The sequence below is a fragment of the Cydia fagiglandana genome, chromosome 10, assembly GCF_963556715.1.
Source record: "Cydia fagiglandana chromosome 10, ilCydFagi1.1, whole genome shotgun sequence".
In the NCBI taxonomy this organism is placed as follows: domain Eukaryota; kingdom Metazoa; phylum Arthropoda; class Insecta; order Lepidoptera; family Tortricidae; genus Cydia; species Cydia fagiglandana.
This window is the reverse complement of record NC_085941.1, coordinates 21,159,174-21,185,580: the sequence shown is the minus strand read 5'-3', so window position 1 is coordinate 21,185,580 and position 26,407 is coordinate 21,159,174. Positions and strand designations below refer to the sequence as shown.

General features: G+C 40.1%; 1 protein-coding gene across 1 annotated transcript; it reads right to left on the bottom strand.

Moving 5' to 3' along the window:
- Positions 1-815: 815 nt before the first annotated feature.
- Positions 816-26,407, bottom strand: LOC134668368 (uncharacterized). Its single transcript, XM_063525848.1, has 9 exons — positions 25,895-26,407; positions 19,229-19,442; positions 18,165-18,324; positions 17,609-17,770; positions 17,183-17,352; positions 16,897-17,102; positions 1,696-1,910; positions 1,199-1,320; positions 816-1,058 (listed from the first exon to the last, which is right to left on the bottom strand). The coding sequence occupies exons 1-9, from the start codon at positions 26,179-26,181 to the stop codon at positions 816-818; spliced, it is 1,779 nt and encodes a 592-aa protein (XP_063381918.1). The 5' UTR covers positions 26,182-26,407.

Below are 26,407 nucleotides of genomic sequence, written 5' to 3'. Positions count from 1 at the left end.
GGGGCCAGCTGACTTAGACGGGTCTAGTTTAAGTAGCATGTTTCTGACTATACCAGAGCTTACACCAATACGCGTCAAGATAGCTGTAGAATTAACAACATTACTAGGATTAGGAACAGTGTTATTGGAATTTATTGGTTATGTTGGTTAAGATAGATATCGCATAACAGTCACTGGCGATTCTTTTGTTTATTTTCTCTATATGTAATTTCCAATTTAGGCCGTAACGCCGGCGCCGATTGGTCGGCGCGGAAATGAGCATATTTAAGAACAGCAGCGCCGAAAAATGCCAAGAAACACGTGCTCGATGTTGTAGTCACCTGGCGATGTACAGCAGGTGCGTGGTGGGCACGCTGGCGTCCTGCAGCGCGGCCCGCAGCGCGACCACGGCGGCGCGGCGGCCAGCGTCCGGCTTCCCTCCGCCCCCGCGCGGCGCCGCGGCGTGCGAACAGCGCGAACGATGTCATCGTTGTGGTTACCTGGCGATGTACAGCAGGTGCGTGGTGGGCACGCTGGCGTCCTGCAGCGCGGCCCGCAGCGCAACCACGGCGGCGCGGCGGCCGGCGTCCAGCTTCCCTCCGCCCCCGCGCGGCGCCGCGGCGTGCGCCAGGCGCGCGAACAGCGCGAACGATGTCATCGTTGTGGTTACCTGGCGATGTACAGCAGGTGCGTGGTGGGCACGCTGGCGTCCTGCAGCGCGGCCCGCAGCGCGACCACGGCGGCGCGGCGGCCGGCGTCCGGCTTCCCTCCGCCCCCGCGCGGCGCCGCGGCGTGCGCCAGGCGCGCGAACAGCGCGAACGATGTCATCGTTGTGGTTACCTGGCGATGTACAGCAGGTGCGTGGTGGGCACGCTGGCGTCCTGCAGCGCGGCCCGCAGCGCGACCACGGCGGCGCGGCGGCCGGCGTCCGGCTTCCCTCCGCCCCCGCGCGGCGCCGCGGCGTGCGCCAGGCGCGCGAACAGCGCGAACGCCAGCGCGTGCGCGCCGCCCCAGCGCTTGAGGGTCGCCTGCGCCGCGTCGCGAATGCGCCGCGCCTCCACCGCGCTCTCCGGGGACTCCTAAACAAATATTATTTTATCAACGACTGAACAATATTATCATCTCGCTAATCGATAAAAAACCGATCAACGTTTTCAAGTATTCGAGTACTGATTCTATCCATGTCCCGATCGAACCGATGTATACGTCCGTTACGTACGGGCAGCAGCAGCAGCTGCGCGTGCAGCCAGCGCAGCCGCCAGCAGAGCAGCGCCACCGCGCCGTCCGCGCCCGCCGCCACCAGCGCCGCCTCCCATAACGCTTCCACCCAGCTGCGGTACCCTGCACACCACGCATACAGATCACACACGATCACACTAAATATAACACAGATATTTAGTGTGAAATAAATATACACGAAATGCAAAGTAGGTATGATTTATAAAAGTCTATCACAAGTATCACTACTATTCTACGTCACTTCACAGTTCACACCGGTCATCGATGACCCGACACATAAATCCTAAACATAAACGACGTCCTAATGAGTCGCACCGCTCCACCGGACTAGATTAACAATTTTTTTTAGCCGTCATAGCCGTCACAGACACTAACCGGCATCGACAACTCAACATGATATTCAATGGCCCCGGACGAGTAAACGTATACCGGTACGAATCACACGGTAGAGAGAGACGGCAAAGACGAGGGACGAACCGTAGTCATCGCTGAAGTAGTGCGGCGGGTCGACGGCGAGCCTCAGCAGCGGGCGGGGCGCGCCGGGCGCGGCGTGCGCGGCGTGCGCGGCGGGCAGGCGGCGGGCGGCGGCGACCGGCGCCAGCAGCGCCTCGCCGCAGTCCCACTCCGAGGCGCCCGCGCCCGCCGCCGAGTGCACGTACTGCGCCCCGGGCAGCAGAGGAACCTTCGCTAGACTGCAAACGGAATATTCTTATACCCATTGTCGGTTCCGACTCACGGGTAGGTACCTAAACTTAGTGACGGGTCGGCTTAAGAGCCAACGGGAGTGGTCATTCCTCCATACAAACGTAGTCCTCGTTTTCCTCCGTGGTTTTTGAAGCTAGAGCAATGATTTTTTCAACACAGATTAATATTGTCAATATCTGTGTCGGACCGTTTTGCTTTTTTTGATATTTTTGTTTTTTAAGGCGCTAGAGCCCTTCAAAAATGGCCAAAATGGCCTAATTGACTATGCCGCAATGAGAGGCGTGGTATTCAAAACTGATATCAATTAGCCAAAAAAGCAAAACGGTCCGACACAGATAATTTCATAATCATTCAGATTTCTAAATTTGGTTACGATTGGTTAAGATTTGGAGGAGGAAAAAGAGGACTACGAAACCTCGATTTTTGACATTTTTACGCAGGATTTTTCGCCTAAGCTGCAGTTGTCCCTATCGCACTAATTTTAGGGGCGGGTTCAAGTTTCTAAATACGTACACAGACAGAAAAGTGATGGGCAATAGTCGACATGTAATATCGATAATCTAGTGATGTAAGAAGTTATCGATAAACCATAACAAAGTCGCGATTTGCGTCTTAGTAGGCGAAGTTAGTGAAGTAAGTAATACCTATTGCACTTTTGCCTCAGGGGAAACCGTTTAACACTATTATTTCTTGGTTCATACAAAGCTGAGTAGACGCACTTTTATTTAATAATAATTTTTGATTTCATATCTGTGGTAATAAACGCTTTGAATACATTTTTCTATACATCATTCCGAATCCAATGAGGTATCACACCTTTGAACTTGTACTATACTGTTGTCCCAAATTGGGGTTTCGTATTTATTCCGACCAAAATCAGGAGCTCCTCAAACATAGGTACCTAAATGTATCCAAATCTGACTCAAAAATAATAATCGGCTGAGAGCATGTCGGGCCATGCTTAGTGTAGAGTTTCGTAGTTACCGTTCTGTCAAAATAGGCCAAACCGGGGCGATAAGTCAGTATCATACGTTTACAAGGGAGTACAGAGCGTTTTACGTATTTTTAGATTTTTACTAAGAACAGAAGATTTTTTGCAATAACTCAAAACCGACTGGAGTCCGGTCATATTCGCTATATAGTTTTCATTGAAAGTAGTTATTAAGCTTTTGTTGATTTTTTTCATGATTTTGGACCATGGTTCAAAAATTAGAGGGTGGTGGCTGGTGGGGATATTTTTTTTTCTTTCGGAGCGATTATTTCCGAAAATATATAAATTTATCAAAAAATGTTTTAAGGAGACCTTTATTCGTTTTGAAACACCTATCCAAGGGTACCCCCTTGGATAGGTGTTTCAAACTACACACTATTGGGACTAAGCAAATAAAAATAAATATATATACCTTTGAGTTCAATTGGCGTAAAGGACATTTTAGCGAAAATGAGTTATATATACAGTTTTAATACCTGGCTTAACAACCTCAAAGCTGTACTCTGATTGCCTAATCATGCATGCCATACGATTAAATAAATAAATATACAGTTTTGTTCAGAATTCCAAGCGCTTTTGTTCTGTATAGTTAAAATTTCGATATCTCGTAAAAAGTTGCCTTTACGACCCAATTTTTACACTATGAGCTTGCAAAAACAGCTTAGCTCAAGGGGCGTAAATGACCAGTTATTTTTTCTTTTTTTTTGTAATTAAATTATGTTGTAAAGGACTAACAATACTAACATGTCCTTTGTCGTCATTTAGCCCTTCATTTGTCATGATAATTTTTCATATCGTGTGGTCAAGATGGTCGTAAAGGACATTATTTGACAATTGAAATTATTTTACTTGCCCTTTACGACCCGTCCTAAAAATGATTTTACCTTAAGTATACGAGGCGAACAAATTGTAAAGGACTTTTCTAACTTTTGTGTCGTTTAAACTCCAAATTGCAAACAAATAACATGGACGTAGCAGTATGTAGACTATCAAAAAAGTCGTTTTCTGGGACCTTTATTACTATAATGTAATGTTTGCCGTCAAATTTGAAAGCATTTACGCAAGAGTTCATGCACGTAAAGGTCTATAAAGCCAAATTGATAAATAGTTTTATGGGTCCTTTATTACCAAAATATAAGGTTTGCCCTTCAAATTAGAAAACTCAGCTCAGTGTTTTTCCGCAACTATTACTGTGTTTCTCGCAGTGGAATCTCTTATAGTCTTGCGACAATAACATATGTACTAGCCTGTGCATAATACACTCTGAACCTTTCCGACTCGCATTTCTTGTTGATTAGGAGAACGAAACAGGTACAAAATATAAATTTCTTTATTTCATAAAAAACTGTACATATAATTTGAGGGATGGTGTCTCCTGGTAAGCAATATACCTATGCCTGTGTTGGAAGGCACCGCTCTTCCGTTATTATTGAAATCTAACTAATACTAAGCTACACTATTTACAAGTCACAAAACATTTACTACCTATACTATTTACAAATAATAATTATATACTAATTACAAGCAATACATTAATTATAACTATTAACCTTCGAGCAACACCGGCTTCCGACACGTCGGAAGGGAGGGGCCCAAGCGATATCTCACCGTACAAATCTTTCTGCCATTTTTCGCGGGGGGAAAGGTGCACACAGACGCACTTCTCACACACTTACATACAAAATCCAATCTGTAATGACGACACAAATACATAGAAAATGACGCACGTCAAAGACAAATCTTGCAAACCTCGATCTCTTTTTGTGCACGGGCGAGTGACTAGTGTCACAACACGCACACTAACACATTTTCGTTGAAGTATGTCATTGTATTCTGAGAGATGAGAAGTCGGATTTGTCGCTCGACCGATCCGCAATTTGTACTGAGCGAGCAAAATCGATAAATCCAACAATTACTTGAGACTAAAATATAATAATTGTATTTAAATGTAATTTAACGTATGATATGTAAAAAAAAAAATTACATGAGAAATGTAACACTTTCTTTTTGTAAATTTGATGTCCCCGACCTCTTTTTATAACAAAAAACCGAGCAAACAGGCATTTTTGTGCAGCAGTGTTCACGCGCGCGTCTGGACTCGGTCTAGTGAAAAATCCAAGTGCAACTAGTTTTATTACCCGCGCTAGATTAGATTGACGTGCTAATCTTGTACCTCGGCAGAGGGGAAATAGTGCGAATGCCGCCTCCCTTCCGTGTTGCTCGAAGCTATTAACTATAAGCAACATAAAGACAACAATAAAATATGTGATCAGAAAAGTACTCAAGCCTGCACGCGTGTGTGTGTGTGTGTGTGTGTGTGTGTGTGTGTGTGTGTGTGTGTGTGTGTGATGGTACTTATCGTAAAAGGCTCTCTGTTTTCTCATATGTTTTAGTTTTGAGCCATTTGGTTACAGTAGACTTACATTCATGGGATTGTTTAGGGGTCACCCATTAATTACGTCACACGAATTTCTAGGTTTTTTGACCCCTCCCCCCTCCTTGTCACACTTGGTCACGTTTGGCAAACCCCTCCCCCCTAGTGTGACGTCACATTTTTTCTACGAAATCGCCAAATCGAATTAAGTATTTTAAGTAAGTACCTAAGTATTATTAATATTTTATCAAAATATTTTTTACGATATAAATATTAGTAATTTTATAACCCAAAACTGCTTAGGAAAGAAAATTAAACGAATAAAAAGGATTATCGTTTTAAAAACTTGTTATTTAAATGTACAGCGAATAAAATAAATTAAATAAATTTTCGGTTACTGATGAAGTTAAAGTGACGTCACAAAGTTTGTGTCTCCCCCCTCCGCCATGTCACAATATATCACATTTTCTTGACCCCTCCCTCCCCCTAAACGTGTGATGTAATTAATGGATGACCCCTTAGGGTAAATGTTTAGGATTTTATTGATTTTATTAGTGTTCCGTACAAAACTTTGTTTACGGAACACTTATGGGATCACTTCGGTCTTGCAAATCAGTTAAATACGTTTTTCTCAGAGACCGTTTGACATAGATACCTAAAATTTGGAACAGTTATAGCAATTACCACCACTCATATTGTAAATAAGTCAAAACTGCTTATTTCTTATTAAAGGGGGAAATTTGGGGGGTTGAAAGGGGTAGGCTGAAACTTTTTTCATTTGTAAGAATCGTGTGGGGTACCATTAGAAAGCTTGCAAAAAATTGAGTCGATGGACTGATTTTGACTTCATTTTAGACTGCAATAGTTTCGTCAAAAAATGCATTTAAAGTTGCAAGTTTTCATACAAAAATTTTCACCTCTGTCCTGGCGATTTTCGCGAAAACTATAGCTAACAGGCAGCTGACCAGTCAATACCCAACTTAAAGAAGCATGGAGACGGCGGGAAAATTATAAGCTTAACTTTATCTTTATTAGTTTTTCAACTGCAGCTTGACCTTTGGTTGCTTAGGGCTAGCTAACTGATGCTTACACTGGTCAATTCATATTAGGCGAGAAACATCCTTAGTTAAGACTTTGGCATTGAAATTTATGACTTATGTCTTTGACACAAAGTTTAATTCTGCTTGCTTATTTTTGTGGGATATTTAATTTTATCTCAATAGCCTACTATAAGTATGAGAGAGATCTACAAAATACGACCTTATTATATTGCAAATAAGGTTCAATTTCGAACGGGCTTTCCAACCAATGGACTCTCAAAAACCTGAAAAATTCAAATTAAGAATTCCGTTCTTGACTGTCGTTGTGTTTTTTTTTTCCACAATAGGCATGTTGTCATGAATCGCGAATATATAACATGTTACGTTTTTACCATAGCAGGGAATATTAGAATGCTGAAAATCATATTTTGCAAGTGTAAATATGCGTAATAAATTAATTAAAAATAAGCAAAAGTATTTAAAATAATGCCCAGTATCACGTGACTGCAAACGCCAATCGGGGCGCGTGACGTCATGACATGAGAATCATCACAGACTAGTCGTCAAACCTGACCGTAATCCATACGACACCGCCAAAGAGTTTGGATGTTCAAAAACTGTATGTATTTTTTATTTCGACAATAGACATTTATTACGTACAAAAAATATTATTACATGATATAAAAATATATACTTATTTGTTATTAAATAAATAAAATGTCATATAATATGATATTTCACCAAAATCTTTTTAATAATTTGGCTGAATGGAACTATCATCGCCATGTTGGCTGTCGGAAACAAAAAAAATAAAATTTAAAAAGTTATATTTGCGTTTACTATATTTGCACTCACAATTTCAGTTGTATCATAATAATTCATCTTAAATTGTAACTGTAAGTGTTTTTGTGTGAAATCAGTTATTGTGATTCATTTTTGAAATGGTTTTATCATCGCTGAACGTAATATGTATACATATAGTTCGCAAGTAACAATATCATTCAAGTGAAAATCCGTAACTGCAACGCAAGTATCATTCAACAAATATTTGTTTTATACTCTAGGGTCTTGATTGTTGTTCTTTTACATATAGGCACTGCATAAGACATGTAAAACTTGTTATTCATTATTTTAGCTTATATATTTACATAATACTGATCTTTTAGAAAGAGATATAAATTAAATACTACAGCTTTTGATCTACGCTAGGACTGACATTTTGGCAGCAGTTTGTTTATTTATCTGTTCGTGACGTCACGTGACAGCTTGGAGCGTTTAGGCTCAAACTTTAAACACTAAACTAATTAAGCTCTATTTAGTATGTAAAACTAATGAATAAAAATTTTAAATATTTTTTTTTTAATAATTACGTGTCTATCTATAAAATGAATACAGTTTTAAAAATTTGTCAACATGCCTATAGGACACATAGAGTTAGTAAGGCGTATAGAGATAATAAAGTCATTTAATATTTATGAACAGCTTTGGCCTCATGTATAGATTTTATTGAGAGTATCTGATTCGTCGAAACAATATACACAATATTCCTTTTCATTAAGTACCATTACATTTCTGTATTAATTGTATAATTATAATATCTATTAATTATATTCAGTACTTATGTATATTTTTGAACGGATCGGTGAGCAACAAGATTCAGGGCTATAACCGCGAAAATAAAAGTTCGCAAATTGCGAGCATTTTTCTCTGTCACTCTAATTACGCCTTCATTGGAGTAAAAGAGAAAATCCCCGCAAATTGCGAATTTCGGTTTTCGCGGTAGCCCCTCAGTCCTGTTACGAGAAAATAATTTTGGAAGACATTAATTGTATATGACAGTTAAATATCACAGTTTTTAGAAACAAAGGTAAAATTGACGAAATATAGCTGGTCAAGCAAATCGTGTCAGTAAAAAAAGGCGCGAAATTCAAATTTTCTATGAGACGATATCCCTTCGCGCCTACATTTTTCAAATTTGCCGCCTTTTTCTACTGACAAGATCTGCTTGACCAAGTATATTTAAAGTAAGCCGATCTTGTTTTTTAGCAGTTCTAAATAATATTAAAGTCTATATATATGGCATAGAACTAGAAACAAATTCAAATAAAAAATAATAATGAGTTCTAAATTCAAATTGAAGGAGTATACATTTAAGGTATTATAGGCCAAGCGCGCACCACGATATTAATTTTTGCGACACGATTTTAGAATCGCGCTGTAATATATCTCAGAAAATTCGCGCAGTGAACTGCGATGAAAAAGTCGACGATTTGCTCATTCTCAACATGGATTTCGTACCAGTCGCTTGTCATGAAACGTGTCTTTAATATGCGATTGCTGTATGACTTTGAGCATTTATAACACAAAGGTGATCCCCGTCTATTTCCATAATTAAATGGTCAACATCTAGCGTCTCATTTTGAGACTCCATTGGAGATGCAGGTGCCGAGATGTTGGGGTTTGGAGAGCGAAATGCCGACTGAGGTCCGGCCGGGGTGCGATTTTATTATCATAGTGCGCGCGGGGCCATACAACTCCGCATGCTGCAATTCACTTTGCGACAATCGCGTCGCGAACAATCGCGGAAAAATGTGACAAATCACAATTTTAAAATCGCTGCGATTTTTTTGTCGCATATGCGCGCACTAACATATAAACACATACGTTGCATTTCTGCGACAAAATTATCGCAGGACAAAAAATCGTGGTGCGCGCTTGGCCTTACTCTAAATTATTATAATACATCAAGCATTCGCGAGATGCTCGACTTCGGTATTCAAACACAAAGCAATAGTACAAGAATCTAACTAAATGCAAAGGCCGAAGGAGCGATTCGTAGATCCGAAGCGTCCGACAGACGCGCGCCTCCCGTAACTTTTCCAAGTATTTTTAAGTACAAGTGTCTAAGTCGCAAGATCCAAAGGCTGAAGTCGCATTGGGCCGAAAGCCCGAAGCATCCAGGAGGTCAGTTCTAAACACAGGTAATTAATACAAGTGTCTAAATGCGAAGGCCGGAGGCCGAGCTCCGCGTAGGGCCGAAGGCCCGAAGCCTGCAAGATGTCAGTGGTTAAACACAGAACTGACAGCCTGGACGCTTCGGGCCTTCGGCCCTACGCGGAGCTCGGCCTTCGGCCTTCGCATTTAGATACTTATACTATTGTTCTGTGTTTAAGTACTAACATCTTGGACGCTTCGGGCCTTCGGCCCTACGCGGAGCTCGGCCTTCAGCTTTCGCATTTAGACACTTGTACTATTGTTCGAAAATTTAAAGAGAAAATTAAGCCGCTATGGGATAAAAGCTAGTGCCCTTGACCTGGTCTCATCGTACCTTTCGGATAGAACTCAGCGAGTAGTTATTAATGGAACTCAATCGGCGGGGTCCCCGGTAGCCCTCGGAGTGCCTCAAGGTTCAATTCTTGGTCCCTTCCTGTTCTTGGTATACATTAATGACTTACCAAAAGTTGTGCAAGATAGACATGATATAGTGTTATTTGCAGATGACACTTCCCTTATATTTAAAGTGGACAGAAAGGAAAATAGCTTCGAGAGCATTAATGACGCGCTATCTACCATTGTAAACTGGTTTACGGCAAACAATTTGCTTTTGAACGCCAAGAAAACCAAATGCATCAAGTTTACGCTACCTAACGTCAAGCAGGTAAATAACAGCAAGATTAAAATAAAAGGTGATACGCTGGAATTTGAGGACCGAACTGTTTTCCTGGGAGTCACTCTAGACTCCAAACTGCAATGGCATGCACATATAGGCACTCTAGCCGGAAAACTTAGTTCAGCAGCCTATGCAGTGAGGAGAATCAAACAGCTGACAAACGTAGAGACGGCCAGGCTGGTATACTTTAGTTACTTCCATAGTGTTATGTCTTATGGAATTCTGTTGTGGGGAAAAGCGGCAGATATTCAGACAATATTTGTGCTGCAAAAACGAGCTGTACGTTCCATCTATGGACTGGGCGCTCGAGTATCCCTAAGAGAGAAATTCAAAGAAGTTAACATTCTTACCGTTGCATCTCAATACATACTAGAGAATATTATGTATGTTCGGAAAAACATCCACGAATTCAAGGTTAACAGTGATATCCATAACTATAACACTAGAAACAAACATAAACTTGCTGTGCCCGCCCACCGCCTCCGTAAGGTTAGTACGTCTTTCGTCGGGAACTGTACACGTTTTTATAACAAAGTCCCCACTGATGTAGTGAATTTACCACTTCATAAATTTAAGTCGCACATTAAGCACTCCTTGTTACGTAAGGCGTACTACACTGTAAATGATTTTATAAACGATAGAGATGCTTTTAAGCCGGTAGCTTGATTTCATTAGTATAATAAGAATTAAATAAATATTGTTTTTTTTTACATTGTGAATTAAATATGCTAGTGTCCAGTAGAATTGACACATGAGACAATGATGTTCTCGCTTGATTATATTGTTTAATTTAATTTTAGTTTTGGACACTTGGAGACCTTATACATCTCTAAGTACATATTTATTTATTTGATTTTTATTTTTGATTGTACATACTTACCTATATTTTTAATGTTTCTGACACTTAGAGACCTTTACATCTCTAAGTCAACTTAGGCTAGTAATTATGTGAAGCTATATTACTGTCTTTTTATGTAACATATGAGCACAAAATGCCGTGTCTTACAGCTACATGTTATTACTATTTTAATATTAATATAGGCCGGTAGCTTGAACATGTCATGCTCGCTTAAAAGTCTTTGCTTACGGTGGCGTTGTTGATCGGGTCGCCACTTTCCCGAATGAAGGTTGAGGGAGGCGATGGCTGAGATACGCGTCATACTCGTGAACGGGTGCTGTTTGTGGAGACTGGTCTGTTAAGCTAACACGAGCTATTATACTTAGTAACTTTTATTAATTAATTACAGTGAGACGCCTCATTCTGTTCTCGTATGTTTCTTTTCTTTTAATGAATGTATTAATTATACAGGATATTGACTCTTGGAGACCTTATACATCTCTAAGGATAACTTGATAAACTATATAATCTTATAGTTCTGACACCTAGAGACATTTACACCTCTAAATATTATAGATTTTTTTTGTGTGTTTTTTTATCTGTATTTTGTATGTAATTCGACATTAAGAGACCATATACATCTCTTAGTAATTGTAATACGTTAGATTGAATTGTTAGTTTTATTTTATAAAATTGTTGATGTTATTATTTTTGCTTTTATGTAAATTCAATGTTGACGTGTAAAAGTGCCCTTGTGGCCTATTTGCTGAATAAATGTTGATGTTTGATGTTTGATGTTTGATGTTCTGTGTTAAAGCACTGACATCCTGGACGCTTCGGGCCTTCGGGCTACGCGGAGGACGGCCTTTAGCTTTCACATTTAGACACTTGTACTATTGCTCTGTGCTAAAGCGATGACATTTTGCTAAAGCTCGGCCTTCGGCCTTCGTACTTAGACACTTTGTACTATTGTTCTGTGTGTGTAGTTGAATACGGTATCCTAAAAACAGGGAAACAACCTCTGTAAAATGTAACGATGCGAGCGGTACGGCTACCATCAGTTTGGCATTGACATAAACGCTACCGTGGGCGTGAACGTAATTTACTTTCTATGTATCTCGCTCGTACTGACATATTAGTGCGAAAGAGATATACCTATAGGAAGTAAATTACGTTCACGATATCGTTTATGTCAATGCCAAACTGATGGTAGCCGTACGGAACACTGAATGCCTCGAGCTATCTCGGACTTGGCCAAATTATTATTATATATGAAAGCGGATTTTGTGTTCATTTGTGAGTTCGCAAAGGTTGTTCTAGTATGAGAAGATCTCGCTACATTAATTAACTACCGTTTGATACATTTTTAAGCTTCGTTATAAACTATGCTGAAAACAGTTAACATGTGTAGGTACCATGGCTGGTAACTAATACACCCCAAATTTGGAATAAAATAGTCTCAGAATGTCACTTACGACCCTACTAAACAAGATACACTATAAACTGAAATAAATGTCATATACTAAGAAAAAGTGACCAAGGCCAAGGAAAAGCAAGCAAGCAAGCAAGGGGAAGGCAAGGGAAAGATACACTATATTATCAAAAAACGCAGCATGGGTGTAAAGGACATTCATAGTATTTTTGACCAATTCTATAGGACATTAACTTCTTTCGTTTTTAATTTATAGATATGATTGCAATTCAGGTTAAAGAGACTAACATTTTGAGTACTTTTTTAATACACATCAAAAATATAGCTCCATAAACAACAAAAATAAATCAACATTTAAAAAAATCTCTGTCTCCTGAAAAATAGCATTTTGTCCTTTACGCCAATTGAACCCAAAGGTATCGAATATTGTATGGGAGGTCTCAGGTCTGCAATTCTTTTTTAATAGTTTTTATTTTACCGTTCCGTCGCAATGCGTGATTCATGTATCCATGCCAATAAGTTGCCAACTTGCAGCTTTTTAGCACTTACGATCACGAAGCAAAGCCTCGGATCGGACAGACAGGCAGACAGACGAACATGGCGAAACAATAAGGGTTTCTTTGGTGACTACGCAACCCTAAATATCGGACCACTAATAAAACAGTTATTAAGATTTTAATTTGATTGCAGGTTGTAGACGGATATTGAATTCAGTTAGGTACCTAAAGCCAAGAAGTTAAATCACAATAACAGGGAATATGATTCGGTCAAATTGTGTTCTAATGTATGGGGAAGACAAACAAATTATAGCCAGCATTCAATGAATGTAGTATGATACCTTGGGGTATGGTGCTTTACTTACGCACACTAGTGTCCCGACCCCTAAAATAAAAATAAAACTGCCAACCGGGACTTATTTCATGCTAAAAGGGGTGGGGGGGATTGCGTCAGGGGGAGGGGGTAGGACGCTTGTGTGCGTAAAGCACCATACCCAAAGGTATCATACTACATTCATAAAATACTGGCTATAGTTAGTTTTTCAAAAAACACAATTTGACCGAATCAAATAAGTAAACGCTTAGTGGCGGTAGCGAGCTAACGAGTTACCACTGAAGAATAAGTTTGTACTATAAGAAAAGAACTAGGTGTAGCAAAGCTATACCGGGTCGACCGCTTCGCGAGGCCCGTGAAGGCAAATGACGTGTGCGTCTGTGTGCGCGCACCACACACACAGGGATAGTCCTTCACTACGCAGCGCCGCCCCCGTCAGCGCGACGGCGATATTCACCTCAAAATCTCAAAACTGAGATCGGGCTGACGTCCTGTTTCGTCTTAAAGTGATGACAATTTTCGTTTTCGGAAATATAAAACAAGTGCGAGTCGGACTCGCCCATGAAGGGTTCCGTAACAGCAAAGTAACACAATAAAATTGCGGTTTACGGTTTATGACGTATTAAAAAAAACTACTTACCAAATCTTGTTCAAACCAATTTTCGGTGGAAGTTTGCATGGTAAAGTCTATTTCAATAGAACTTGCTAACTATGTAAACAAACAAAGTAACTTTGTTTTATCACTGTTTCTCTTTGAATTTTCACATCACTTCATCAAATACCATTGAAACCATACACATATACACTATTGAAACGGTCCGTTCCGTAAAATACATAAATATATAACTGTATCTTGGATATTTCATTAAAAGTTTAAAATGGTTTCATAAGTTAGGTTATTAGGACCAGATGGAATGATGACGGTTTTGTTTCTTTTAAATTCTATAATTGTCTATGATGGGTAGTGTTGTGACTAAAGTTTGTGATATAAACCCGCTACCCACTACCCAACCCACGCTATGTACCTACCGCCGCGGTTATAAAATACATCAATACATGATTGTTAAGTACTAATTTTGTCTTCTGATCGTGATTAAACAAATTAAAAATAAGTAACTACTTGTTTTTTACTTTTGGTATTTTATTATTCGATATGGTTTGATATTAGTAAAGTAGTAAGTAGGAGTCTTGCCCATCACTAGTAAATTCTTCATTCAGAGACAATTTCAATATGGCGGTTTGTTTACATAGTTAGCAAGTTCTATTGAAATAGACTTTAATGTACATCATATATTTTTTTTAGTTTTATCATACTCTTATTTTAGAAGTTACAGGGGGGGGACACACATTTTACAACTTTGGAAGTGTCTCTCGCGCAAACTATTCAGTTTAGAAAAAAATGATATTAGAAACCTCAATATCATTTTTGAAGACCTATCCATAGATACCCCACACGTATGGGTTTGATGAAAAAAATTTTTTTGAGTTTCAGTTCTATGTATGGGGAACCCTAAAAATTTATTGTTTTTTTTCTATTTTTGTATGAAAATCTTAATGCGGTTCACAGAATACATCTACTTACCAAGTTTCAACAGTATAGTGCTTATAGTTTCGGAACAAAGTGGCTGTGACATACGGACGGACGGACAGACAGACAGACAGACAGACAGACATGACGAATTTATAAGGGTTCCGTTTTTTGCCATTTGGCTACGGAACCCTAAAAAGACAGTAGGTAGCTATGGGTTTTCGAAATTTTACAATGACAAACGAGAGCATATTTTAAATTACTAGAAAACATCTAGACACGCGGCAGCGTGTCAAGCCAAGTTCAAGCAAAGGAACTGGCTAGCCAGCGCCAAGTGTAATATTACACGAACCACTTGGTGCCACTTTTGACCCTTCTATAACTCAAAACATCTTTGACGTAAACACATAAAACTACGTGTGTTTAATTATATCTATAAGGATATCTAGAAGCCCAAATTTCATGAAGCTAGCTCAAACGGTTATAAAGGTATGAAGGTCAAAAAGTCGTAAATTTTAAGACTGACTTATGACTTATAGTACCTAAACCTAACCTACTTCCAGATGACCTAGAAGGATGAAATTTGGAATCCAGCTTGGTTATTGTGTGTAACCGTAGGAAAAAATCTAAAAATAAAATAAAGTTAAAAAATAGGGGGGGTCCCCATACAAAAAAACCACTTTTTATTGGGACTGACATATAAGTACCTAAACCTAACCTACTTCCAGATGACCTAGAAGGATGAAATTTGGAATCCAGCTCGGTTATTGTGTGTAACCGTAGGAAAAAATCTAAAAATAAAATAAAGTTTAAAAATAGGGGGGGTCCCCATACAAAAAAACCATTTTTTATTGGGACTGACATATAAGTACCTAAACCTAACCTACTTCTAGATGACCTAGAAGGATGAAATTTGGAATCCAGCTCGGTTATTGTGTGTAAGCGTAGGAAAAAATCTAAAAATAAAAAATGTTAAAAAATAGGGGGGGTCCCCATACAAAAAAATATTTTTTTATTGTAGCGTTGGAACCGTTACAAGCAGATATTTGAAACTACCTCAATATATGTATTATTATATTTGCTATATTAAAATAAAGTTTAGTCAAAAAATAAGTGGTGTCCCCATACAAAAAACTTGTAATACGCTCGAAACAACCGGCCAACGGTGTGTCGTCGGCGGCGCGCGGCACCACATAATTATACAAAGAACAGAAGTAAAAACCATACAGCGGAAACACAAAAAAAAACATTAAATCTCAATACCTGCCTAGTTTTCTTTACAAAAAGTATTGATATCCCACCAAAAACATAAATGTAAAAAAGGAGAGCCAAGTTCAATACAAAAATTATGCTTGGCTGTGGGGCTCGCCGCAAAAAGAATGGAGATCTAAATGAGTGCCACTGCCAAGTTCTATGCAAAATCCAAATATGTATTTATAGGAACAAAATAACATTATAAACAAGTATTAAACTCTATTTATAGCCAAGCATAATTTTTGTATTGAACTTGGCTCTCCTTTTTTACATTTATTTTTTTGGTGGGATTATATATACAATGACGTCTCCCACGTCCGGTTTCTCATAACTATGTTCGAACCCTCTGCGTCATACTTTGGACAACGTTTTATTCACATTCCATAACTGTTTTATTGCCGTTTGTTTTAATTATTTCGGCATATTAGCTTGTTATCTATATGATGCCATCATTCACAATTGCTAACTGACTAAAAATTTTCATGAAATCTGCAACTGATTGATATTTAGAGAAAATTGTTTATGTATCATATTTTGGTAAAATGTATGCAATGACATTTTTAACTGGTTTTAGGCTCTCGCGGAAAAACGACTAAACGTTTCCAACCCTAGAATATCCCCAAGACTTAAATCAATCGAAGAATTTTGGCAAATATTATATACTTTGATATGTATGTTGCGATAGTAGGCAAAAATATTTTAGAATAAAATAAATTTTACCGTGTAATTACAAAACGATCAGTCAGAGAGTACTTGGTAGTTTGTCCAAAGTGAAAAGCAAACGGTCAGAAGCATGTTACGTAAATTAACACAACGGAGGCCAATTACTTCATTCTTGAATTTGGTTCTAATGTTGGATATTGCATAGTTCTTCAATATAACATCTAGAAATCCATGGCCATTGTCTTTTTGTTTTTATGTCCGAAAACAAAAATTCTCATTACTTTAAGCCAACCCGTTATACCTGTATTATGTGCATAGTTGTGTCAAAAAGTTGAAATTCGACGTGACATACCGTAACGCATTAACCAGTAAGAGGAACAGTGCGGCGGGGTCGGCACACGGCAGCACGAGGTCGGCGACGTCGGCCAGCGCCGGCGCGCGCTGCGGGTCGGCGTCGGCGTCGGCGTCGTCGGCGCGCGCCGGCCGCCAGTGCGCCGCGCCGCGCGCGCGCTCCACGCGCGCCCACACCGCGCCGGACGGCAGCCCGCTGTTCACCACCTGACTCGGTACCGACCAAATTAGAGAGCGACTTGTCAACGGAATCCCTGATCCTATGTACCACCGAGCTAGTCACGGACCTTGTCCTCGTAGTCTTGCAGGCGCCGCTCGGCCGCCTGCTCGCGGCGCGGGTCGCGCGGCGGCGGGAAGCGCGCGGGCGGCGCGGGGGGCGCGCCGGGCGCGGCCGCCAGCACCAGCTCCAGCAGCAGCACCAGCGTCTCCCACAGCCCGGCCGCGCGCACCACCGACCCTACACACGTTACGGTATTATTACCGCTACCAATGATTATTTATTCGCAATAACCAAGCAAAAGTAATAGTAGTCGTTACTTAAAGAATTACATATAGCTACGAATTCTACGGCACGAAATCATAATTCCTAACTTCCAAAATTATTTCAAGTACTTAAGTACGTAAGTACTTGTGACACTAAGTACCTAAAAATATGAGGATTCAGGGGTAATGAGTGCGGCAGGTCGGGGTGCACTGTGATCGTCAGCACTCACCGTACGCGTACAGTATGTTGGGGTAGGCGGCGGGCAGGCGGCGGGCGGCGCGCGCGGCGGCGGCGGCGGCGGCGGCCGCGCCCGCCACGCCGGCCGACGGCTCGCACGCCAGCGCCGATATCAGCCGACACCACAGCTCTGCCGATACGGACGGATCCTTCTCTATGGACACAACGCATTACATCGGCATACAGACACATCATCTTTGTGTCGATTTTATTTAAAAACGTGGTTAATTATATGTGTATAATAGTATAAATGTAGTAAAAAAAAATGTGTGGTAAGTGTAAAACAAATAAATTGGTGTTTGGAAGCAATAACCATGTATTAAACGTTTGTTTAAGCTTCCGTAGCTAAAACGGTTTAGCTGGTAAGGTGGTAAGCATGCGTATTTAAATTATTTTCTTAATTTCAAGCGGATATTTTGTTTGAAGACTGTCTTCCACGTTTATTACTTTCGCTGATCGTAAACGCCGACTGGTTTTAACCGGCGCGCAAACATATTTATTTATTTTTTCATATCGTGCACACAAAACGTACTGTATAATCGTGGTACCTTGCGTGAGCTCGTCGCGCAGCCTCGTGACGTAGTCCTGCGCGGCTTCGGTCCGCTGCAGCAGCGCGAGCCGCCGCGCGCGCAGCGCGGGCGCGCCGGGCGCGCGCGCCGCCGCCGCCTCGCTCGCGGCGCGCGCCGCCTCCGCGCCGTGCACCCATTCCTACACAGGATAACTCTATTACTCCTGCTACATCCTCAGTTCCTCTCTATTGCTCACCGAGACTCGGTGTGTTCGGTGGGTGGAATGTTACCTGCTTTGGCTTGGTAAGAGTAAAAGTTAAGAAAATATTTTATTTTCTTTTACAAAATATCCTAAAAAATGTGGAGGGTATAATTTTTGTTAACTTGTCCTTCATTACAAATTTGTTATACAAATTTGTCAAATAGAAATACTAATTCAACAGCTCTTTGATAATATAAACTTAAGCCATTAATTTATTATCAAAGACGATTTTTGCCAGATTTTGACTCCTTATAAAAAAGAAGAAAGAAATATTGGGATGGGAATCCCACCCCCTGTAAGAGAAAATAAGTCACGGTCGACCACCTCCCCCCAAATTACCTTACGTAATAATAGTTATTTGTTTTACAAGGGGGTAAAGTTGCTGTTTAACCGCTCGTGCTAATATTGATACCTGAGCAAGGGAAAAGATTCCAAAATTGAACCATGAGCGTAGCGAGTGGTTCGAAAAATGGAATCTTGAGCGTTGCGAGGGTTTCAAAGCACGAGGGTTAAACAAAATTTGCCCCCGAGTGAAACACAAAATTTTTCACCACACCAACCCGAAGCAAATATAAAATATCAAACAAAATCAAACCAAATCAAATCCAAATGAATGTTATCAAATATTTTTCATCCAAAGTCATCATTTAAAAGTCTATTCTACCAGCAAACATAAGAAAACAACTCAAAATTTGCATTTGATTACTTTGCCTCACATGTGAATAAAACGCAACTTTGCTATCAGTTTTTGAAGTGCAAAGTAAGGCTTTCCGAGTTGGTGTGGTGAAAATAAATATGAATGGCACCTTACGAATTAAGATAGGGGACAAGAGGGTGATACCTGATAGTCGATGTACTGCAGCCACAGCTCGACGTCCCCCGGGTTGTCGACGAGCGCCCGGCGCAGCGCGGCGCCGCGCTCGCCCTCCCCCTCCGCCTGCGGGCCCTCCCCGCCACCGCCGTCGTCCTTCGCCTGCCAGTAGCGACGCATACGCTTCCTGTGCCCCGCCGTGCGCTTCAGACCGAGTGCCAAGTGGAACTCTGGGCTGTTGTATCTGATTAAACATATTTATTCCACATTATGTCTCTCTGCATCCATGTTAATCAAATTACACTTTAGGCATATTATTAAGGTCACACAGAACAACTTTGCCTATGGGACCCACCCCAAAATGATGAAATAAAACTTAACTGTTTCATATCTCGGTCTGGACATTGGATGATGGTAACATGACGTAGGAGGAAAAGGGGTCATTCAAAGCATGATTTTTGGATGATTTTAGGGGGGGGGGGTCAAAAATCGATGACGTAATTGATGGACAGCTCCATGCAGGTTCTGTCAGGAGTCAAAGAAAACTGCAGTGCACGTTCTCTGTAGTATCTCAGAATCAGAATCAGAATAGCCATTTATTAGATTAACACATGCTTGGTACATTTATTTACAGTATTTACATTCATTGATTGTATATTTAACGCAATAATTTTTTTTAGACTTATAATGGCCTCTCCTTCCAGGGAGAAGAAGGAGGCGTGCGGCCAGGGACCGAGATACATGGAACGAGCTCCTTTTTAATAAACGCATTTACCAAAGTAAAAAAATAAATACAGAAAATAATAAAAATAAAAATATATGTAATTTAATAATTTAGAATATAACGTCAAATAAATAAATGTAAATATATCCCCCAATATAAGTTTAAACACCTAGAAAACTCCTAGCAGGGCTGGTAACCCATGGAGTTTATTACCACGCCTCCTTCTTCTCCCTGTAGTATCTACTTAGTGGCTATTCATAAATATGTCATTTCAAATGGGGGGGGGGGGGGGTCTGGACATTGCATAATGGTAGCATGACGAGGAGGAAAAACGGGGTCACGGGGGACGTAATTTATGGACAGCCCCTTAGGGCACCACATTTGCAACCCTATGAGGTAAAGAACATTAAGGCCCAAAGAATCTGGAATTTCTGGATTCAATGGGCATTAGTAATGAACTGTAAAGGGCCGTCAAAATAGATCAATGCTTGGTTGTTGTGGCACTCAAAGCCCCATAACACCCCAATTAGACTTTCATCACAATATAAAACAATATTACCACCATTAATCATATTTATTTTACATTTTGCTATAACTTTACTTATTAACAATAACGGACTGTAAAATAAATGTGTATAAAACTGTTAGAATTAAAAGTCAACTAAATTTCGGACGGTAACAAAATACTGTGCAACATCTGCCAAAAGGTATGGAGAACCGGTTGCTGGCCCGAAGATTGGACTGAGTCTACTATTGTCCCCCTACACAAGAAAGGATCCTCTCTCAAATGCGAAAACTACAGGACTATTTCTCTCATATCGCACGCTGGCAAAGTTCTCCTTCATCTAGACACGCGGCAGCGTGTCAAGCCAAGTTCAAGCAAAGGAACTGGCTAGCCAGCGCCGAGTGTAATATTACACGAACCACTTGGTGCCACTTTTGACCCTTCTATAACTCAAAACATCTTTGACGTAAACACATAAAACTAGGTGTGTTTAATTATATCCATAAGGATATCTAGAAGCCCAAATTTCATGAAGTTAGCTCAAACGGTTATATAGGTATGAAGGTCAAAAAGTCGTAAATTTTAAGACTGACTTATGACTTATAGTACCTAAACCTAACCTACTTCCAGATGACCTAGAAGGATGAAATTTGGAATCCAGCTTGGTTATTGTGTGTAACCGTAGGAAAAAATCTAAAAATAAAATAAAGTTAAAAAATAGGGGGGGTCCCCATACAAAAAAACCACTTTTTATTGGGACTGACATATAAGTACCTAAGCCTAACCTACTTCCAGATGACCTAGAAGGATGAAATTTGGAATCCAGCTCGGTTATTGTGTGTAACCGTAGGAAAAAATCTAAAAATAAAATAAAGTTTAAAAATAGGGGGGGTCCCCATACAAAAAAACCATTTTTTATTGGGACTGATATAAGTACCTAAACCTAACCTACTTCCAGATGACCTAGAAGGATGATATTTGGAATCCAGCTCGGTTATTGTGTGTAAGCGTAGGAAAAAATCTAAAAATAAAAAAAAGTTAAAAAATAGGGGGGGTCCCCATACAAAAAAATATTTTTTTATTGTAGCGTTGGAACCGTTACAAGCAGATATTTGAAACTACCCCAATATATGTATTATTATATTTGCTATATCAAAATAAAGTTTAGTCAAAAAATAAGTGGTGTCCCCATACAAAAAACTTTTAATACGCTCTAAACAACCGGCCAACGGTGTGTCGTCGGCGGCGCGCGGTACCACATAATTATACAAAGAACAGAAGTAAAAACCATACAGCGGAAACACAAGAAAAAACATTAAATCTCAATACCTGCCTAGTTTTCTTTACAAAAAATATTGATATCCCACCAAAAACATAAATGTAAAAAAGGAGAGCCAAGTTCAATACAAAAATTATGCTTGGCTGTGGGGCTCGCCGCAAAAAGAATGGAGATCTAAATGAGTGCCACTGCCAAGTTCTATGCAAAATCCAAATATGTATTTATAGGAACAAAATAACATTATAAACAAGTATTAAACTCTATTTCTTTGCTTTATTGGATACCTATAACAATTGCTGTTATTTAAAAAAATATGAGATCTTAAAGTAGCTTAGATTTGGCTTGGCCAGGTTTTATCAGAATTACAATATATATAAAATGATTGATATAATGAAAACTGGCCAAGTCAAATCTAACCTACTTTAAGATCTCACATTTTTTTAAATAACAGCAATTGTTATAGGTATCCAATAAAGCAAAGAAATAGAGTTTAATACTTGTTTATAATGTTATTTTGTTCCTATAAATACATATTTGGATTTTGCATAGAACTTGGCAGTGGCACTCATTTAGATCTCCATTCTTTTTGCGGCGAGCCCCACAGCCAAGCATAATTTTTGTATTGAACTTGGCTCTCCTTTTTTACATTTATGTTTTTGGTGGGATATAATTAACAGGAGGCTCGAGCACTTTATTAAAAATCAAATCGCGAAGGAACAAGCTGGGTTTGTAAAGTGCAAAGGAACACGCGAGCAAATAATGAACATAAGGCAGCTCATAGAGAAATGCAGAGAATTTTGCGTACCGGTAACGCTCTGTTTTATCGATTACGCAAAGGCCTTCGACTGCATTAGCTGGTCTAAAATGTTCAAAGTTATGAAGGAAATGGGTATACCCGAACATCTAACTTTCCTTGTGCAGAACCTCTACTTGGATGGTAGCTCCAAAGTCCGAGTGGATGAGGCAGTGTCGATGCCCTTCAAACCGGAGAGAGGAGTCAGGCAAGGATGTATACTGTCTCCGCAACTGTTCAACCTTGTTGGAGAGCATATTATGCGCCGTGTACTCGATGGCTGGAGCGGAGGGATAAAGATTGGTGGCCGTGTAATCAACAACTTGCGCTTTGCAGATGACACGACCATTATTGCTTCCAGTGAGTCAGAACTCTCCGAATTGTTGCACAGGATAGAGGAAATTAGCGCAGAGTACGGGATTCTCATCAACCGGAGTAAGACCAAACTGATGTTTGTGGACAGAGCAGGTAAAATGCAAAGGACCCACGAATTGCGAGACCTGGATATAGTACAGGAATTCGTCTACTTGGGTTCACTCATCTGCAGCGACGGGGACTGTGATAGAGAAGTTGTGAGGCGTGGACAAATAGCCAAATCTGCAGTTAAGCGACTAGAGAAAATATGGAACAACCGTAACATCACACGCGGCACAAAAATATGCGCACACTGGTTTTTTCCATATTTCTCTATGCTTCTGAAACTTGGACTTTAAAAGCTCGGACCAAAGCCAGAATAGATGCGTTTGAAATGTGGTGTTGGCGCAAAATGTTAGGCATATCCTGGACAGCGCGTCGCACTAATGTGTCTATTCTGCAGGAGCTCAAGATCCAGACTCTTCCAGTCCAAATCCAGTCTTTCTGCTATTTGCCGTGGGAGAATGCTTGGCTTTTTTGGGCACTTGGCCCGGCGTGAACCTGATAGCCTGGAAAAGGCTCTGCTAGTTGGGCCTGTTGAAGGCGCCAATTCAAGATGTTACACGCGAGGGGTTCCAGGGTTCCTTAAGGAAGGCAATGAATCGGCCAGGATGGAGAGGGCTACAGCACAGAGCGACTTATGGTGGTCACGACCCTCAGACATGAGGATTCGACTAGGAAGAAGAATTGGTCCCAATAATACAAATAATATAACATTTTTTAATTTTGATATAATTATCAAAATTAAATTTTTTTATATTATTTAGTAAGGAAGTAGTGTAGTAAGGAATTGGCTACTCCTCTCACTATTATTTTCCGTAAATCGTTATCCGAGGGTTGTTTCCCTCTGTTTGGAAAACGGCTTTAATAACACCAATACATAAAAGCGGAGATAAACATGATGTGACACAATACAGACCCATATCTAAATTATGCATATTTGGCAAAATTCTTGAAAAAATAGTGACCTCCGAATTGACAAGTTGTATCATTCGTATAATTTCTCCTGACCAACACGGTTTTCTTCGTGGCCGTAGTGTCGACGCGAATCTCATTACCTTCACAGATTTTATTCTGAACGCTATTGACAACGGTCATCAGGTTGACGCCGTGTATACCGATTTCTCAAAAGCTTTTGATAAAATTAACCATACTATGTTATTACACAAATTATACGAACTCGGCATACACGGCGATCTCTACAGGTGGATTGAATCCTATATCCAAAACCGATGCCAGGCAGTATCACTGAGGGGCTATACTTCCAGATACTTAACCATTGATTCAGGAGTCCCTCAAGGCTCTCATTTAGGACCGCTGTTATTTATCCTATATGTTAACGACATGGGTTCATCATTTTCTAGTTCTAAACATCTAGTCTATGCAGACGACACAAACATTTTCAAAATCATAAAAACAAAGAATGACTGCCTGGACATGCAATGTGATCTTGATAGCTTTGCCACATATTGCGGTTATAACCAATTACTTCTAAACCCTGACAAATGCAACTGTATTACTTTCACTCGTAAACAAAGTCCGCTTCTTTTCAATTATAATTTTTCAGGAAAGGTCATAAATAGAGTCACAAAGGTTCGAGATCTTGGCATTATTTTAGATTCTAAGCTCAATTTCATTTCACACATAGACCACATCACCACGAAGGCCTACAAGAAATTGGGTCTGATACTTAGACTATCTCAGCCATTTAAAGATCCAAACACCTTAAAAGTATTATACTCCTCTTATGTTCGTAGCATTTTAGAATTCGGTAGCGTTGTCTGGACCCCTCAATATACCGTTCACATAAAAAGAATTGAAAAAATTCAAAACGAGTTATTAAAGTCGCTCCACTTCCGCCACGGTTTAAAACATGTCAGAGAATAGCACACACCGTCGTGGTCTTGGGCCACTAGAAAAAAGACGTGTATTTATAGATCAAATGTTTCTTTATAAACTCCTAAATAGCCTCATTGATTATTCCACTCTTCTTGAAAAAATTGTTTTTAAGTTGCCGCGTCGTATTCCCACTCGTCACCCCCAAACATTCTTATCAGCTTTTGTAGTTCTAATTTCGCCAAAAATACTTTCTTTAGACGAGCCTGTCAAAATTATAATGTTAACTTCATAAATCTAGATATCTTCTCATTGTCTTTCGGTAAATATAGTAGTGGTCTGCGGAGCCAAATATTTCCATAACAGTGTAATGTTATTACATACTTAGTTTTAAAAAAAAAGTCATAGTTTTACAGTCTTATGCAATGTATGTACTTACGTCTGTAAGCATGATCGATACTTGGTACTTTATGAGTTGTGTATCCAATTGTTACTTCTGTGCATCTTCCTATTTATAGGCAGAACCGAACTAGCCCTGTTTCTACTTATTATCAATATCATTATTTTATATTTAATGGAACTATAGGTCTTATTGTATATCTGCAAGCTTAAACATATTTGTACGCGACTGTTTGTTTCCTAAATAAATTAAAAAAAAAATTGTAATCACTTTTGAGTTTTAATTTATGGAAGGCTATAGTTCGTTTTTTTTAGCATTAGAAAGAACTCCACAGAAGTAAGCGTACAGTTTTTATCAGGCTCTTTAATTGTTAATAATTATTGAATTATCTAATGTAGCACGGTCAATACATATAATTTACTTCAAAGTATTACCGCTTTAAGTGCCGGATTAGGAACCACAAGCTTACTTCTGCGAAGTTCTTTCTAATGCTAAAAAAAACGAACTATAGCTAGAGGTTAAAAATGGTAAATCTATTTATTTTGCCATATTGCCATTTATTTGCTCAAATATTATTGTTTATCTCTTCTTTCAGAAACAAGAGTAGACTGACACAACACTGCACACACTGTGCTGATTTACACAGCAATAACAAACCCAAATTCTGGCAATATGGTTCAAATTTTGATTAAATTATTGTCATGTCTAGATCAGAAGCGGTAAGGAAAGCAATGTTGTGACATACTGTGGACGGCCGGGGTAGTAGATGGTGGAGACGCGCAGGTTGCCGCCATCGAAGCGCCGATCCACGTAGTAGTCCAGTTCGGGCTCAGCGCGCGGCGCCGGCGCGGGCGCCGTCTCCGCCTCGCTGTCGCTAGACTCTAGCAGCTCGCGCTCGGCCTCGCCGCAGGGCACCATCGCGGCATCGACCTCGGGCGGACTCGAGTCCGCCCAGCACATCGCAGCGCCGGCATCGGCCTCGCACGGGCTCGAGGCGGCGGCCTCCTGACTGTAAGCCGGGAACAGAGACATCGTCGCGACACTACCTATTACTGCTCTGCTTGTTCAATGCTGAACGTTGTCCTCTCGTGACGTGATATAAGTACTATCGAATTTTCGGTTCTTTTCGTTGCTCGTTTCAATAAACGAATTGTAGTTTCGAGTATTATGTAAATTATGTTGTTTTTTAGAGAAAAAACTGTGATTTATTTGATATAAACAAACATTTACTTTGCTCGACTTCACTGTCTTCACTTGA